General features: G+C 40.6%; 1 protein-coding gene across 11 annotated transcripts in view; it reads left to right on the forward strand.

The window, feature by feature from the left end:
* Positions 1 to 15,964, forward strand: part of Psd3 (pleckstrin and Sec7 domain containing 3) — a 527,712-nt gene that overhangs the window by 500,032 nt on the left and 11,716 nt on the right. For all 11 annotated transcript variants that reach the window (XM_029480436.2, XM_029480437.2, XM_029480439.2 and 8 more), the window contains one exon: positions 1,966 to 2,109. In XM_029480436.2, the coding sequence (XP_029336296.1) occupies positions 1,966 to 2,109 (144 nt within the window). The remainder of the gene's footprint in view (positions 1 to 1,965; positions 2,110 to 15,964) is intronic.

Below are 15,964 nucleotides of genomic sequence, written 5' to 3' on the forward strand. Positions count from 1 at the left end.
ATGTTATAGTATATGTCTAGAATTTTTTAAAGCTGAATATATTTGTTACATTTTGATCACTAATGGTCTCTGTTGTTGGACACATAGTTTATGTCCATATCTTAGACACTGTGAGTCATGCTGCAGTGACCATGACAGTGCATGCATCTCTTTGACATTATTTCTTTCCTTCAGTTATATAGTTGGAATCCTCATAGTTCTGAATCCTCAAGAAGCAAGGTCAGGGTGCCAGCAGGGTCACAGTCTGGAGTAGCTCCCTAAGGGGCTTCATATCATTGGTGCCCTTACTTGTTGCTGGATTTCTAGCCTTTCCTTGGTGTTTAGCATGCATACAGAGGGATCAAGCTTTCTAGTGTCTCCCTAGGACACTGGGCCTTATGACCTCATTGGCCTTGATGAGACTCCCTCTTCCAGTATGTGTGCTGGGTTTAGAGCTTTAGCATACCCATTTTAGAAAGACATCCATCTGTGACATGGTCTGTATGTTCCTTTATAGAGCATAACAGATAGATGAAAAAGTGTAAACCAAGCTCCTTAAGACATTTTCATTGGCTTTTGGCATCATCTGTGAGGAGATGATGAGGTTGCCATAATCTCCACTATGTCTCTCTGTATCCATTCCTTGCCAGGATCTTGTTTTCATCCTCTACTTTACTTTTCTTTCATTATTTATTTTCTATTTGAGGACCTTAAATGTGCAAGTTATTTTCTTTAGGCTCTAGAGATGTCACTATTTTAGAGGACCCTAAGATACTGTGTATGACTCTGGGTAACTTTTTACTTAAAAAATAATTCTTTGTAAGTATTAATTTTCTGGTAACTTTAAAAATTCATCTCTATCCAGCTGTACAAATTATATAATATAAAATTATGTTTCTGTTATATATTTATTGGTTATTTTGATTCTTTTTCATCTACCATCCATTTATTTTATACTGCACATGTAAAATTGCTCAAGATTGTGAACAAATTTTCATGGAAAAGCAGAATGCTAAGCAGCTACACAATTGTACGGATGCCAAAGAATTAAAATAGCTTTTGTTTCAAGCATGGTTAAAGCTGCTGGATATGTCTTATCCCAATCATGAGGTGGAGGCAGGAGGGCAATGAGTGAGTTTCAAAACCAGTCTATTCTACTCAGTGAGATCTTGTCTCAAAAAGAAAGACAGAGAGGAAGGAGGGAAGGAGGAAGGGGGGGAGGAAGGAAGGGAGGAGAAGAGGAGAAAAGAAAAGAGAAGAAGCAATTTTTTCACTATGTTATGAGAGAGCTGAGAGGCATCTTTTTAAGTAGTGTATTACTAGGTTGATACAACTGATGTCCAGGAATGGAAATCTTTCTCCACAGGATTGATCATTTTCTATTAGTTCCTGGTGTGTGGCCTAATGGTGTTCAGGCCGTAATTACTCTGTGTTTAACTGAATGGCTGCTTTGAGTCAATGAAGTTGAAGCAAGTGAGAACCTCTGCCACTCTAGGGAAGAATTTTATCTGCACATAGGTTTCATAAGAGCATTTCTTCATAGCACAATTTCTCCCCAAAAGAGAAACATTATGCAAATAAGTGTTCATTATGATAGGCAGGGGGAAGCTGACAGCATTGCTGAGTGTGCATGAAGGGAGAAGCCAGGCCATGTGGCTCAGGAAAAGCACTTAATTGTTCAGCTTGTAATTAACATGTTTGTCAGGGTTTCTCCTGAGAGGTCTGGTACCCATTTGGTGACAAGTTCAAATGATAAAGAGCTCAGAAATCGTGTGGCTTTGTGACAAGAGATGGGCTAGTAATGTTAGTCCCTGTTGCCATCCTAAAAAAGAATATTCTAACCCTGGCCTTAAGGGGTTGGAAGGACTTAGGACTAATGATAAATGTTGATAAATTGAAGTCATTAAGCAGAAAGGATTTTATAGGCTTCCTGTGCTTTTCTTTGATTATTTTCTGCCCACTGAATGACTTCTTAATTTCCTGTAGGAGGAGCAGCTGAAGTCCCATGAAAGCAAGCTGAAGCAGATCACCACTGAGCTGGCTGAGCATCGCTCATATCCCCCAGACAAGAAGGTCAAAGCCAAGGATGTTGATGAGTACAAGCTGAAAGACCACTATCTGGACTTTGAGGTATGGCTAACCTAGATGTTACTAAGTGGTGTTTTATGATCTGTCTGTGAAGTCAGCACCTCATAGCATTCATGGTAGTGAGCTTGACTTGTCCTGGCTCCAATTTAGGACGTCCTAATATGACAGGAGCCCTTCGAGCCTCATGTGTGTGGTTTTATTTAGGCACCAAATAAATATCCAAGTGATGGCCAGTTCATTCATGTCAAACAAACAGCCTCCAAGTTGGAATAGGGTGCACCTGTGACAAGGGTAACAAAAAGAACAACAGTAGTGGAACCATGCCAGGGAGGACAGCTGCTTTCTGTGACCCCGTGTTTCCTCCAACAGAGTTTAGGTCAAAATGAATACAGTGGAGGAAATGAGCTGCAACGTGAGAGGAAGCATCTGCTCTTCCTGCACACCCTTGCTGCTCGGTGACATCAGCACGCTTCTCTTTATCACCCACCGCCATGCATTGCAGAAGGGACTGCGGAACTAAGACTTGGCTCATTCATCTTGAATGAGATGAATGCCAGTGTGGTGAGGAGAGAGGCAGATATTCAAACCCAAGCTGAAAGCCTTATCCCTAGGGCGCCCTTCATCTAAGGTTGCTCGCAAGTCAGTGCCAGCATTCTCCAGCCTTCGCTCTTGACAGTCACACTCAGATCCTTAAAGCATCTTTTTCTACAAGATGAAAAGAGGAAAAACTATATGTTCCATTTGTCTGTCACACACTCTTCTTTCATAACTCCTGCTGTCACTCATTGCACCTCTAGACTCTTCCATATCCTTCATTTTCCCTCATTCACTTATTATATGGCATTTCTTCCTCAGGACTGAACCTGGGAGCATCTGAGCACTCACGTCTTAACCTTGTCTGCAGGGCTCCACCCTGTGCCCTCTTTGCCGCAGCCATTGCCTGGGTGCCTCCTCTATGCCAGCCTGGCTTCCATACCTCTCACAGGAGACTAGAAGTTGCCTCCTGTCCCATAGCTGTCCCTGCTGTTACAATCAAGTTCCAGACATGAATCTGAGAGGGTTTGCCTTTCTCTCCTATCTTGACCACATGCCTCTCCACATACAGTGGTAACTAACATTTCTCCCTGCATGTGCATTACTTTGTTCAGCTACTCCTGCCCCTAGTATCCTTCCTATGGTTGTCATTTTGTGAGACCATCTGGGTAAGGCCCAGATCTCTCCTATAAAAATCCTGTCTAGACACCCCATCCAAAATCAATCTACTGTGGAACTCGCCGTGAGTGGCTGTATATTGAAGTTATATTAGTCTGTCCTTGGGTCTTTAGTGGATCCCATGGTCCCCAATGCAGTATGTCCAAGGCCCTGCACTTGCTTGTTGATTTTCACAGAATGTCCTAGAAGTTGCTATCTGAGTCATCACTGTAGCATTGTATCTAAGACAGAAGGCAGAGCCAGAGCCACACACTACTCTCCTCGGTGGCAAAGGAGTCCTTGTTCCAGTCAGATGTCATACAAGGAAAATCTTCTAGTAAAGTCTGAAATTTTGTTATCTAAAACTACCAAAGCCTTACCAGCAAAAGACTTGGAAAATTAATAAAAGGAAAAGGTGAATAGCAGCTCTTCTTTGACAAGGCTTGTCACTCCTGGGAATCCTAAGTTCTCAAAAAGCAATCATTATTCTTCACACTTCTGTAGTAACAGGAAGCCATGGGCTTGGTTTTTGTGTCACACTTTCTAATTAAATTTCCCAACACCTCACTCCCTGGCTTCTAGGACTCATCACCTTGCTTTGAGCCCTTGGCCCTTTAAGGGGAGAACCTACCCCAGGAGGTAGGGCCCTTTGAAAACCACAGGAAAGTATCCACTGCTAGGCAGAGACCAGTGTGTGGATCTTCTGTGGAGCCCTTTTCTTGAAAATGGAGCCCAGGGAGAAACAGCAATTCCATACCCTGAACCTTGAAAGTAGAGTATCTTTGGGGAAATCAGGTCTTTCTTGCTATTGTTACCTCCTCAAGGAATTTGAAGATTGTATTCCAGGACTTCACTCATTAAAGTCAAACTCAGGATGAGGTGTCAAGTATGTTGAATTGTCTGTCAAGCTGCATTAACCTGTGTCAGAAAGGAAGGTCCAAAGGGCACTTACTGTGTGAATTTCATCAAAAACGTTGTGTGTGACATGAATAAATACTCTTGGAAATGTGATTCATTGTATTTCACTAATTCAGATGAAAATTGAAGTAATGGATCATGTAGAATCTACTGTGCTGTGAGTTTAGCCACAGAATTGGTCTCCTGCGGGGTGCTTGGAGAGGCTGTTGTACAGTATCTTTTTCTTTATTAGCGATTCCCCTTTAATCACTCACTACTTTCCTGAATAAAATGTAGGCAACTATTGGCCAGTTTGTATATTTTTCTGACAGCTCTACCCAGATCCTAGAATATTTTCCAGATTCTTGATACACAGCTGAAGGACTCAGTGAAACTTTATCATAGGATTTGATGCTATGTTAGCATCCAAGAAGTCAGTGCACTCAGAAAGCTTAGTACCAATCCTTTATAGATAGACAGGTCCATGTGTGACAGAAAATCCCATTAACAAGTGAGAAGAGAAGGCCTGCAGGTCCACAGAAGCCCTGAATGGTCAGTGACAAGAGGAAGGTGCTAATCCAGGCAGTGTTCTCACTGGGGATGAACCATATGGTCATCTCTCTCAGCTCCAGAGTACTAACTCTCACCTGCTCCAGGGCTGAAAGCTTCCTTTGGTTTCAGAAGAGTTCTTGTCATTTTCACATGCCTCAGAAAGAAGAACACTTTTTTTTTGGCAGAATATGAACTTGCTGCTGACAACACCAGGGGCGTTCCTATGCTTCTGCATTCCAGTTATGTCCCAAGTTGCTTTAAGGACAAGCGATTCTTCATAGCAAGCCAAGTTCATAGCTCTCTGTATGGCTAAGAATTCCTGCAAGCCCTCCCCACAGTAAGTAATTAGAAATCCCAGTAAATGTGTAGATTTAGGACTTAAAGAAATCTACACAATACAGAGAGATTTATATCGTAGCCTTGTAGGAAAGGGTTTTTGTTGTTGTTGTTTGTTTGTTTGTTTGTTTTACCTAAAACAGCAAATTTTACTGAGAACAGGCTATAATTAACTAACCCTGTACTCTCTCTCTGACTAATATTTGGTGGAGAATGGACAGTTTCGTTCTTGACTTAATTAGTATGTAAAGCTGGGGACTTCTTCCCTCTTCTTTCTTTCTTTTTTAAAAAATATTTTATTTATTGATATTATGTATGAGTACTCTATCTGCATTCATACCTGGATGCCAGAAGAGGGAAGGCATTGGATCCCCATTACTGATGGTTGTGAGCCACCATGTTGTTGCTGGGAATTGAACTCAGGACCTCTGGAAGAGCAGCCAGTGTTCTTAACCCGCTGAGCCATTGCTCCAGCCCAGCCTTTTTCTTAGAAGAATTTTGTTGGAAAGTTTGCTTTTAGAAGGCATATTCTCGGAAATAGTTAATAACATAATAAGTACATAAGCACACACACACACGCACACACACACACACAAAGGAAACTTAAGTATCAGCCATAGCCACACGTCTTTACACATTAGTTTATTTCTGTTTTATTCAATTCTAAAGTGTTTTCACTGACTTCCAAGCTTCCAAGTTACTTTAGAAAATATATGAAGATTTAGAAGGAAGACAGATGGTTTGTAGACAGAATAAACACAAAGGTCCCATCAGTGAAGCACAGAGGGCTGAGGTATGCTGGGAGACAGCTATGTGCTTGAAGCAGCAGCATCTTCAAAGTTGTTTGATGGCCTTGTCCTCAGCCTCAGTGTTTGGCTTTGCTTCCTTAAAAACAACAGCAACTAGAAGATGAAGACATTGCTTATTTCAAGATGTGTCTCATGCAGTACTTAAGATAGTTGCAATAGGTAACTGATCCTTACATTGAAGAGACCTGAGGAGAGAGAGGGAGGAGAAGGTATATCAGTATAAACCCCCAAATCATTGCTCCACTGGGAAACAGTCACTGAGGAAGGTGGGCTTGATCTCAGCCTCACAAAGGTGACTGTAGAGCCACCTGTAAAACTGAGTGCCACACAGGGTGCATGGACGGTGCGTGACAGTACATGTGCTTTGATTGCAGTGTCAATTCACTTAAGCAAAGGAAGCTCTTTCATTCCTGCGGACTCCACATCACGTTGCATCCTATGGCTCCACATCTGTCTTAATGCTTAAAGGTGTCCAAACCTCAAACCCTGTTACTGAGACTGCAGCCAGTCATTTAGGACTAAAACTCTAGTTGAGTTGTTGGATACTGGCTTCAGAATTCACCATCCCAATATAGTCTGAGTGCCACATGAAATTAGTATGTCATAAATTTAACCAATTCTGTTGGGTGGTAGGTCCTAATAAGTGAATTCAGCTCAATGTTGCTCACTCACTCCTGGCTGCTCTTGCCTTCTGCCCTGCACTCTTGTATTGTACTACATGAAGACTCATAATTCTTTGTTCATCATAAACTTCCCTCCTCAGCCATTCTCTATAACCACATAGATTGATAGACAGCAAGTACAGAGAAGTAAAACTTTTTTTTTTTTAACAAATAGCTGGAATGTGGGTGTGACTTTGGAATTGGGCAATGGGTAGCCAATGACAGATCTGAGATAAATGCAGGGAAGGCCCAATTGTCAGGAGTGAAGCATAAAGATAATTCTGTTAAGGGCTCTGAGAAAGGAAGCTAACTAAGGTGTGCCTCATGTTTCCCAGAGAGTACTTCAGTAGTACTTGGCATAACAGAGACAGACTCAAGAAGCACAAAGTCTCAGAAATGATAACTAGTACTAGACAGGGAGTCAAAGCCATGCTTGGTAAATAGGTGCAAAGCAGAGTTGTTTGTAGCCTAGGTCATTCGAAAAGGCTGATTTAAAAATTGATAAATTCCAATAAAAGAAGAAGTTTGTAAGCAAAATATTGAGAAAGTGGCTTGGCAACCTTTAATCACATATAGTAAGATGAAAGAGGACCAAAATTAAAGATAGAATTTAATCATCAAATGAAAGCAGAGAAAAAAGATTTGGAAATGTTACAGCATGATCCTATAAAGTGTGAAGAGTCCTATTTAGGAACACAACCACAGGGATAGCCAAGCAGCTAGTTGCTGGAGAGGCAAGCCTACATAGAAGAGGTCATTGGAACAATGGGAAAGAGTCACAAAGGCTATGTCAGATGTCTGAAGATCACAGCTCCAGTAGTCTTGACTACTAACTTCCAGAGAGGAGACCACAGGATCTTAGCGTGTAGGGGGTGGGGGGGAATCACAAATTCCTGTGTAGCATCTCTCAGCCACAACTATGGCTTCATCCTCTACTTGGACGATGTAAGTCATAAGCTTTGGTAATTTCCTTACAGTACCAACTCTATGGGTCTGTGAAATGAAAGAGCTTCCATCATCTCCTCCACTGAGATTTCAAAGGAATCTTGAGGACACTCAGTGGAGATTTGTCATAGAAAAGCAACCACTTCAGAGCCCCAACAAAGATAATGTCTAGTGTAGGTGTGAAATTAGGTCCTCTACAGAGTCGCCATAGGAGAAATACCTGTTGGTGCTTCAGAGGGGAAGCCCTCAAGACTCCATAACCATAAAGCTACTGGTATGCAAATACCAGCATAGGAAAACTTCAGGCATTAGACTCCAATCTCCATGTAGTTTTACTGCCTAGACTAAGCACAGCAAAGGATTGAGGCTGAATATTACTAGCCAGGGGCCTTCATCCCTAGGCCAGGAGACAGGACATGAAGTTGAGATTTCTCCAGCTTTAAGATTTAATGTTGTTTTCCCTGTTGAATATGGACTCACATTGGAACACAACAAAACATTTTTCATGTGTTTCTGTATCCTAAAAAGAGAATGCCTAGAAAAAGAATAAATACCTTAGAAGGAGAAAAGGAATAAATACCTTAGAAGGAGAATAAAGTATCTTTTATTTTGTGAAGTCTGGTGATTATCACAACCTCTCTGATGAAGATGCATCTTCAATTAAAATGAATTTATGCTTTGAGTACCACCCATATCTTACTTACATGAGATTCTAGACTGAAGAGGTTGCTGAGCTGTGGTATTTGCTAGGTTAGAGTATTGAATACATATTTGGCTTACTTTAAATTTATGCCAGGCTTGTCAGAACATACCCCACATAAGGAGCATGCAAACTGGGTAAGAGATTCAGTATTCTGCATTGTGAGAAAAACTTGAATTTTGGAAAGTAAAAGTGGAATGTTGTCATTGAAAGTCCCTAAATGCATGTGTCATACATAAGTCAGAAGAGCTCATTAGGTCATGACAGCTCTGCCTTGACAGGTAGATTGCAGTCATTGTCCTAGACAAGGTTAGTTCTATGAGAAGGGCTTTGTTAGAAAACTAAACATGTCCTTAGCTTGTTGTGTTTTGCACCCTCCTGTCCCTCTTCCTCCTCCTCCTCCTCCTTCTGCCATCAGATGACAGCAACCAAAGGTCCTTGCCAAGTGCTATGGCAATGCTCTTAGACTTCTCAGTCTCCAGAGAATGAGTCAAAAAATTCTGTTAGAAGTTATTTACTCTTGGATATTTATAATGGCCCAAAACTGATAGAAACATGTTCCTTTGTGCTTAGAAGGAAGACACTTGCTAGTTAATGTGTTCTCACATTTTTATTAATCGTAAGAGTGTCAGCTTCTCTTATGACTGAAACCAGGCATTAGAAGCTTCCTTGACTTAGTGGGCTGGAGTGCAACTAAGTCCCCTCTCCTAAATTGTGACCCAGAGTAGCATATGCTCATGACTTAACACAAGGAGGACCCACACAGGCCACATGCCTGCAGAAGTCAATTTTAGAAACAACAAATGTCTACTATAACAAGACATAACAATATTTTAAGAGAGAATATATTAAATCTAAAAAATCTGGGGCATTCTTAAAGATGCATTCTTTCCTGAATTTTATTTGTCTTGTCAATTAAATTGACTTTATTTCTTCTCAAGCTGGTATGTTTAAGGACAAGAATACATTGCCTACAGTCATTAAGGGAAAGTGTCTGAAGGCCACACAAGTATTAATTAGAATTGGCTAAGCTTCCACTGTCTGATTTTTGTTTCATAGTTGTTAGTGGGTAGTTAGCTTGATATATTTCCTTTTGATAAAATTCTGATTACTTCCTCATGTTGCTCATTTTTCATTTCTCAACACTGTACCAGTAATTTCCAGAACGGGAGCTCTGCAACTGACGCGCTTCCCATTCCTAAGAGCAATGGAAGGCCCATTCCAGCCCCCTGCCAAGAGCCACAAAGCAGCCAACCTTTGAAACATTATCTAGATACTAAGTTCCTTGTTCTTAAAGTACAAAGACAAGAGTTATTTCCCTTTAGCTCCCTAGTGACTAATAAAGAGAAATCCCATTAACCTACTTAGAGATAATTGGTACCCCTAGTCTGTCTCTGTAACTGGGTCTAGCCTGGAACTGTATCCTTTGAAGACAGCATCATAGACATAGTGTCATGTGTTTGGACTTGAGGAACCAAAATAGCACAAGTTAATAGAATTTCTGGAAATTTAACTTTTTTTCCTTTTAGTTGAAAGATATCTTAAATTATGTACAAAGATAGAGACCAAAAATCAGCAATATCTAGATGTTCATCTCAGGTCATAATAGAATCAAGAATCTTTGTTATTTGTAATTTCATATTGTATTACACAATGAAAAAGGACTAAGAAGTCTTGAAGTTTAATCTTTCACTGATTACAGTTGCCAGCAAAGGGAAGAAAGGCCTAGAAACACATTCTTTGAGCTTCATTTAAGGAGAAGTTGGTGCCTTGCCTTGAGAAGACAGACTAAGCATTCAGTTATTTACTTGAAATGACTCAAACCCTAAGTCTTTTCTTAATCAGCTGTGCATATGTTCCTAAAGCAGCATCTTTAATGGCTGTCATTTTCCTTTTGCTTAACACGACATCCAAAGGAAAAGGAGATGAGAGTTAAAAAAGGGAGGGGGTATAATTAGCAGAGACCGGGAGTCATCTGCCTATAGTTCTGGAGTATCTGGAGAAAGATGTGTGAGCCAGAGTCAAGACCAGCAGCATATGGCACTGAAGCAAGACGCTTTCTCAAAAAGCAAAGCTCTGTACTAATCAAAACTGTGTAGTTCTGATAGCTAGGGCATAGCTCAGTCATCGAGTGCTTACCAGGTGTGCATAAGGTCTTGGGTTTAATCCTTAGCACATGAATACAGACAAACAGACAACAAAAACTTAACGTGAAACTGATGTATATATTAAAAATCAGTTGTGGGGGAGTGGTTCAGTAAAACAGAAAAGATCCCAGAAATGAATTCCTGAATATAAGTGTGATGGCTATTCTTGGTTGTTAACTTGACTACATCTGCAGTGAACTAAATCTCAAGCAGCTGGGTACCCATGTGAAGGATTTTTTTTTCCTTAATTAAATCATTTGAAGTGGGAAGATACATCTTTAATCCAGATCTTTGGAGGGGAGAAGATCTACCTTGAATCTGGGCCACACCTTCTGCTGGCAGCCTACATAAAGAACATGGAAAGGGTGCTTTAGCTCTTTTCCTGCTTGTTAACACTTTCCCTAGCAAGTCCATTCCTTCACTGGTATCAGAGCCTACTTCTTAGGGTTCTGGCATAAACTGAAGACAAGCTGAGACATCCAACCTCATGGACTGAACAACTACTGGATTCTTGGATCACCCATTGGTAGAGAGCCATTGTTGGACACGTGGGACAACAGCCTGCAAGCTAGAATGACTGAGAATCTAGTTGCTTCTCGACCCACAAGGCTGGATGCCTCCGAAGTCCCGTGTGCTGCAGACCTGAAGGGCTTCTTAAAAACTATGAATCTTGTCTATACTTGAAGGCTGAAGAACTGGGTTTTGATGGAAGCAGCAGTGATAGACAGCAGCTATAGAATAGATAGGCTCACCAGCAAGAGGCCAAGGCAAGCAGTCAAAAAAGAACATCATTTCCCTCTAACCTCTTTATGTCGGGGATACCTTTCCTGTTCTGTCAATCCTTCCAGAAAATGCCTTTTACAGACTTACACAGAAGTATGAGTTATTTGACTCCAGATTCAGTCAAGTTATCAATGATGATCAATGAATACACATGCAGAGCACACAATTACAAATACTGCGTGATGTACTTACATTCCTTTGTTTCTGTTGCTGATAATTTCACACAGTCTGAATAAGTAAATAAGAGATTCATTTTGGCTCATGGCTGTGGTTCATAGTTAAAGGCTGTATCTGGACCCACTTTGCTAGCAGATTCCAATCAGCCAAGTATAGGGCATTGTGAGACAGTATGCATCATGTGTTTAAAAAACTTGGCCAAATTAACTTTGATTACAGATTTGATCATAAGATAAACCCATTTACCTGCATTAATCCATTAATCCACTAGAGAGGGCAGGCTCTTTATCACCTCCTAAAGGTCCCACTTGGCCCTACTTTTTAATATATCATAATTGGAATGTAATTTCAACATAAGTTTTTGAGAGGACAACCTGTATTCAAAGTATATAGAATGCTTCAATTTCAAAGAATAATGAAATGGGAATCTATTGTGAGTGGGCAATGGACAGGGTAGCTTGGACCAGAGTACCATCAAAGCTTGCTCAAGTTATGCTTTAAGGAATGCCTAGAGTATAAAGAGACTGATCGGCCCATCATGACTAACACTGATGGATTTTGTACTGTGTAGTTGTGACAGACACGCTGTAGTGAAGGACTCTGGAAACTGGGGGTGAGGAGATGGCTTAGTTGGCAAAGTTCTTGTCAAGCAAGCATGCACATATTAGTTTAGACTCCTAGAACCTCTGTAAAAGCAAGGAGCAAGTAAGCATATGTACCTCCACCAACTGGGGAGTAGAAACAGATTACTGGAGCTCACTGGTCAGCCAGGCTGGTTAAACCAGTGAGACCCAGGCTCTGTGAGAGACTGTCTCATAAGAGCACTGAGGGAGAAATTCAAGTCAAACTGTGGCTTATGTACATGTGCAGTGTGCCTACTGCATGAACATGTACACGCACACACACATACACACACACACACACACACACGCACACACACTGATAGCAAAAACATATTTTTAAGGATACAGTGGATAACTTCAGTTAATTCTTATAGAATCAGGAGCAAAATCAAAATATAATTCAAAAGATTATTAACATGAGTGTATTAAATGTTGGGTTTTTTTTTTAAAGGTAAAGTTTTTGTCATAGAGAGGTAAAGGGAAATTTTACAGAAATAGCAAGCAGTATTTCTCTAGTTTATATCTTGAGCAAGTAGAAGCTTAGTTTTGTATACCTATGGTTCAAGACACAACTTGTTTCACTTTCCTGAACAATACATTCCTGAATTCCAGAAATCCAGTCATCAGTCAGGGTGAATTTCTCACCATTGATTAATTTTATACACATTTATGCTCAAAACTGTTACAAGAAGACCTGGGTGCTACCATTGAGAATAGGCACAGCCACATACCATTGGTTGCCCTGTTTTTGGGTGGAAGCTAGACAGTCATTTTTTGAGCTTTCTCTTAGAACACAAAATGTTTAGTATTTTATTTTCTAAGTAAGCTTTTTATAGGTTCTTAAATTATAAATTTTTAGTTTAATTTTTAAAAAAAAGAGCAAATACTAGTGTAGACTGCAATGATGGTAGCTGCAGTGGAGAAGGTGCTGGTCCGCAGCAGTCTAACTCTCTCCTTCCCAAGCCTCCCCTCCCCCACAAAGAGAGGATAGTCTACTCTGGAGCAGGAGGACCAGTGGGTAGGGTAGGGTATAACTATCTATGTCCAGTCTGCTCACCTGTTTCTCTAAAGACCCTGTAGGGAAGGAGGAGTCTTTAGTAGGGTATAACTATCTATGTCCAGTCTGCTCACCTGTTTCTCTAAAGACCCTGTAGGGAAGGAGGAGTCTTTAGTAGGGTATAACTATCTATGTCCAGTCTGCTCACCTGTTTCTCTAAAGACCCTGTAGGGAAGGAGGAGTCTTTAGTAGGGTATAACTATCTATGTCCAGTCTGCTCACCTGTTTCTCTAAAGACCCTGTAGGGAAGGAGGAGTCTTTAGTAGGGTATAACTATCTATGTCCAGTCTGCTCACCTGTTTCTCTAAAGGCCCTGTAGGGAAGGAGGAGTCTTTAGTAGGGTATAACTATCTATGTCCAGTCTGCTCACCTGTTTCTCTAAAGACCCTGTAGGGAAGGAGGAGTCTTTAGTAGGGTATAACTATCTATGTCCAGTCTGCTCACCTGTTTCTCTAAAGGCCCTGTAGGGAAGGAGGAGTCTTTAGTAGGGTATAACTATCTATGTCCAGTCTGCTCACCTGTTTCTCTAAAGGCCCTGTAGGGAAGGAGGAGTCTTTAGTAGGGTATAACTATCTATGTCCAGTCTGCTCACCTGTTTCTCTAAAGACCCTGTAGGGAAGGAGGAGTCTTTAGTAGGGTATAACTATCTATGTCCAGTCTGCTCACCTGTTTCTCTAAAGACCCTGTAGGGAAGGAGGAGTCTTTAGAGGTCTTAAAACAAGCTCAACAAAGACAGAGACGCAAAATACTAAAGAGTTTCAGCTCTAAAATAGTTAAGGAGAATGTTGGCAATTTTACAGATTTCCAATGTTTTGAAGGCATGAACTACAAGTAAGGAATCGGACCACACTGGCCATAAAGAATTCAGATTTATGTTGGTTGCTTAGAGGATGCCTTCTAAGAAAGGAATTCGTGAACTCAAACAATGAAGAGGAAGACTGTCTTGGAGCGATGGGCTGGATGAGTCTACTTGATGGCTACACACAAAGTGTTCTGTCTTCATGAAAAATATAACATGGCAGACTTGTTTGTGTAGGCCTGTAATCTCAGTTGTTTTAGAGACTGAGACAAGAGGAACTCACATTTAAAATAATCCTGCATTCTACATGCATGCAAGGCAGTGCAGGAAACTAGTGGTACCTTGTCCTAAAATTAAAAGTAAAAAAAGGATGGAAATGTGGCTCACTGCTAAAATACTTGACAGTATGCATGAGGTTCTCAGTGCAGTTATCTCCAGGGAGGATGTAGGAAGGAATTACAGGTTTGAGCCTGGCTGGGTTTTAATTTATTCTAGATATAAGATATTCATTGTGTGCATCCAAATTCTCTGAAATAGGTCGAACACAGGCATGATCTCAATGTCCTGTAGGTTTACATTTTTAGAGGTGCATCAATCTGATTTGATTTTCTAATTTCTTGTACTGACTGGATTCTATACGGATTATGGTTGCAGGGGGCAAGGAAGGGGCCATAGAATGATACCAGGTGATACTCTCAAAACACTGTAGGCACAGTACCTTTTGTGTATGTTAGTACAAGCTTTTGACTTCTGCTCATATCATTATAAAAAAGGAGCCGGGCGTGGTGGCGCACGCCTTTAATCCCAGCACTCGGGAGGCAGAGGCAGGTGGATTTCTGAGTTCGAGGCCAGCCTGGTCTACAGAGTGAGTTCCAGGACAGCCAAGGCTACACAGAGAAACCCTGCCTCGAAAAACCAAAAAAAAAAAAAAAAAAAAAAAAAGGTTTTCATTTCTAATTATTTTAGAAACCACATGTCACTAAGATCATTAGAGAACATTAAAGCCAAAATCAATACTGAATCAAAAAAAAAATGTACAGACATTTTTAGTTTTTTAGTTTTCCCAGAATGCAAAGTATGCACACTGATGATGTATAGTATTTACTATATTTAGATAATGGCTTACCTAGTGTGTGCAGATAGGTGCCTACTATGTAAGAAGAACGGGGTGAAAACCCTCAGGTTCTTTCACGTTAGGAGTCTGTTCTGCCTGCTGCTGCTTTCTGAAGTTAGCAATAGTAAGCTAAGTGGTCAAGAAGAAAGTCAATTGCACATCAGTTCTGCCGTGACCTCCAGGAAAGCAGGCTGGAGATAACCAGTCTGTACTTGAATAAACAAGCGCTTTGCAAACTCCTTGCTCTGTTTCCTTTGATATGGCGTTTATTTCTTTATTTTCCTGTATAGAAATCTAGAAGCAAAATGTGCTTTGTGTGTATGTTACTGCTTATTTTGTCTAAAGATGACCTTTTACCCCAATAAAACAAGATGTTCGGAGAAAATATTTAGGATGTGGTTTCTGGAGCATTGGGCTGTGAATATACATGAGCAGTTAGTGTTACAGAGCAATATGGCTTTCATTGGGGGTGTGTCAGTTGCATTTCTATGTCAGAGAACAGAGGGAGGAGACACTGTTATATTAAATGAGACGAGAGATTCTGAGCAGGGCTTGGGAGAAGGGAAACCATCAGATGCGGTTACGCTTATATGTGGGTGTGATGAAATGAGTTTCAAAGTGTCAGTTGCTGAGGTTTGTTTTTTTGGTTTTTGTTTTGTTTTGTTTTGTTTTGTTTTCAGAGAGTAATTAACATTTAATCCAAGTGGCATCATACATGGGCTTAGGCACAGTATTTTTGAGTCAGCCCTCATAGACCTTGCTACAAAGGGAAATAACTTTTTCTTGCAAACTGTAGAAAGATTTTTTACAGGGAATTAAGGATAAGCATAATAAAAATAGTAAAAGCTAAAGAGGTTACAGATTGAAGAAATTATCTTAGCTTTTAAAAGGCCACTCGTATTTGAATTGTCCTTTGCACTTGGTGTTGATAGAAGCTTCATGAAAACAGCTAATTCTAAGAAACCATCAGAGAAAACTTGCTGGCCTATCTCCCAGAAACAACACGTATGTGTTTGGGCACCTAAGTACTTCCCCTCTTGTACTTTGTAGAAATCCCATCTGAGGTTTTTATCAGGTAGGGAATTAGGTCATGTAGTCTAGACTG

Source organism: Mus caroli, unplaced genomic scaffold (genome assembly GCF_978045245.1).
Source record: "Mus caroli unplaced genomic scaffold, Mus_caroli_1 scaffold_10, whole genome shotgun sequence".
In the NCBI taxonomy this organism is placed as follows: Eukaryota; Metazoa; Chordata; class Mammalia; order Rodentia; family Muridae; genus Mus; species Mus caroli.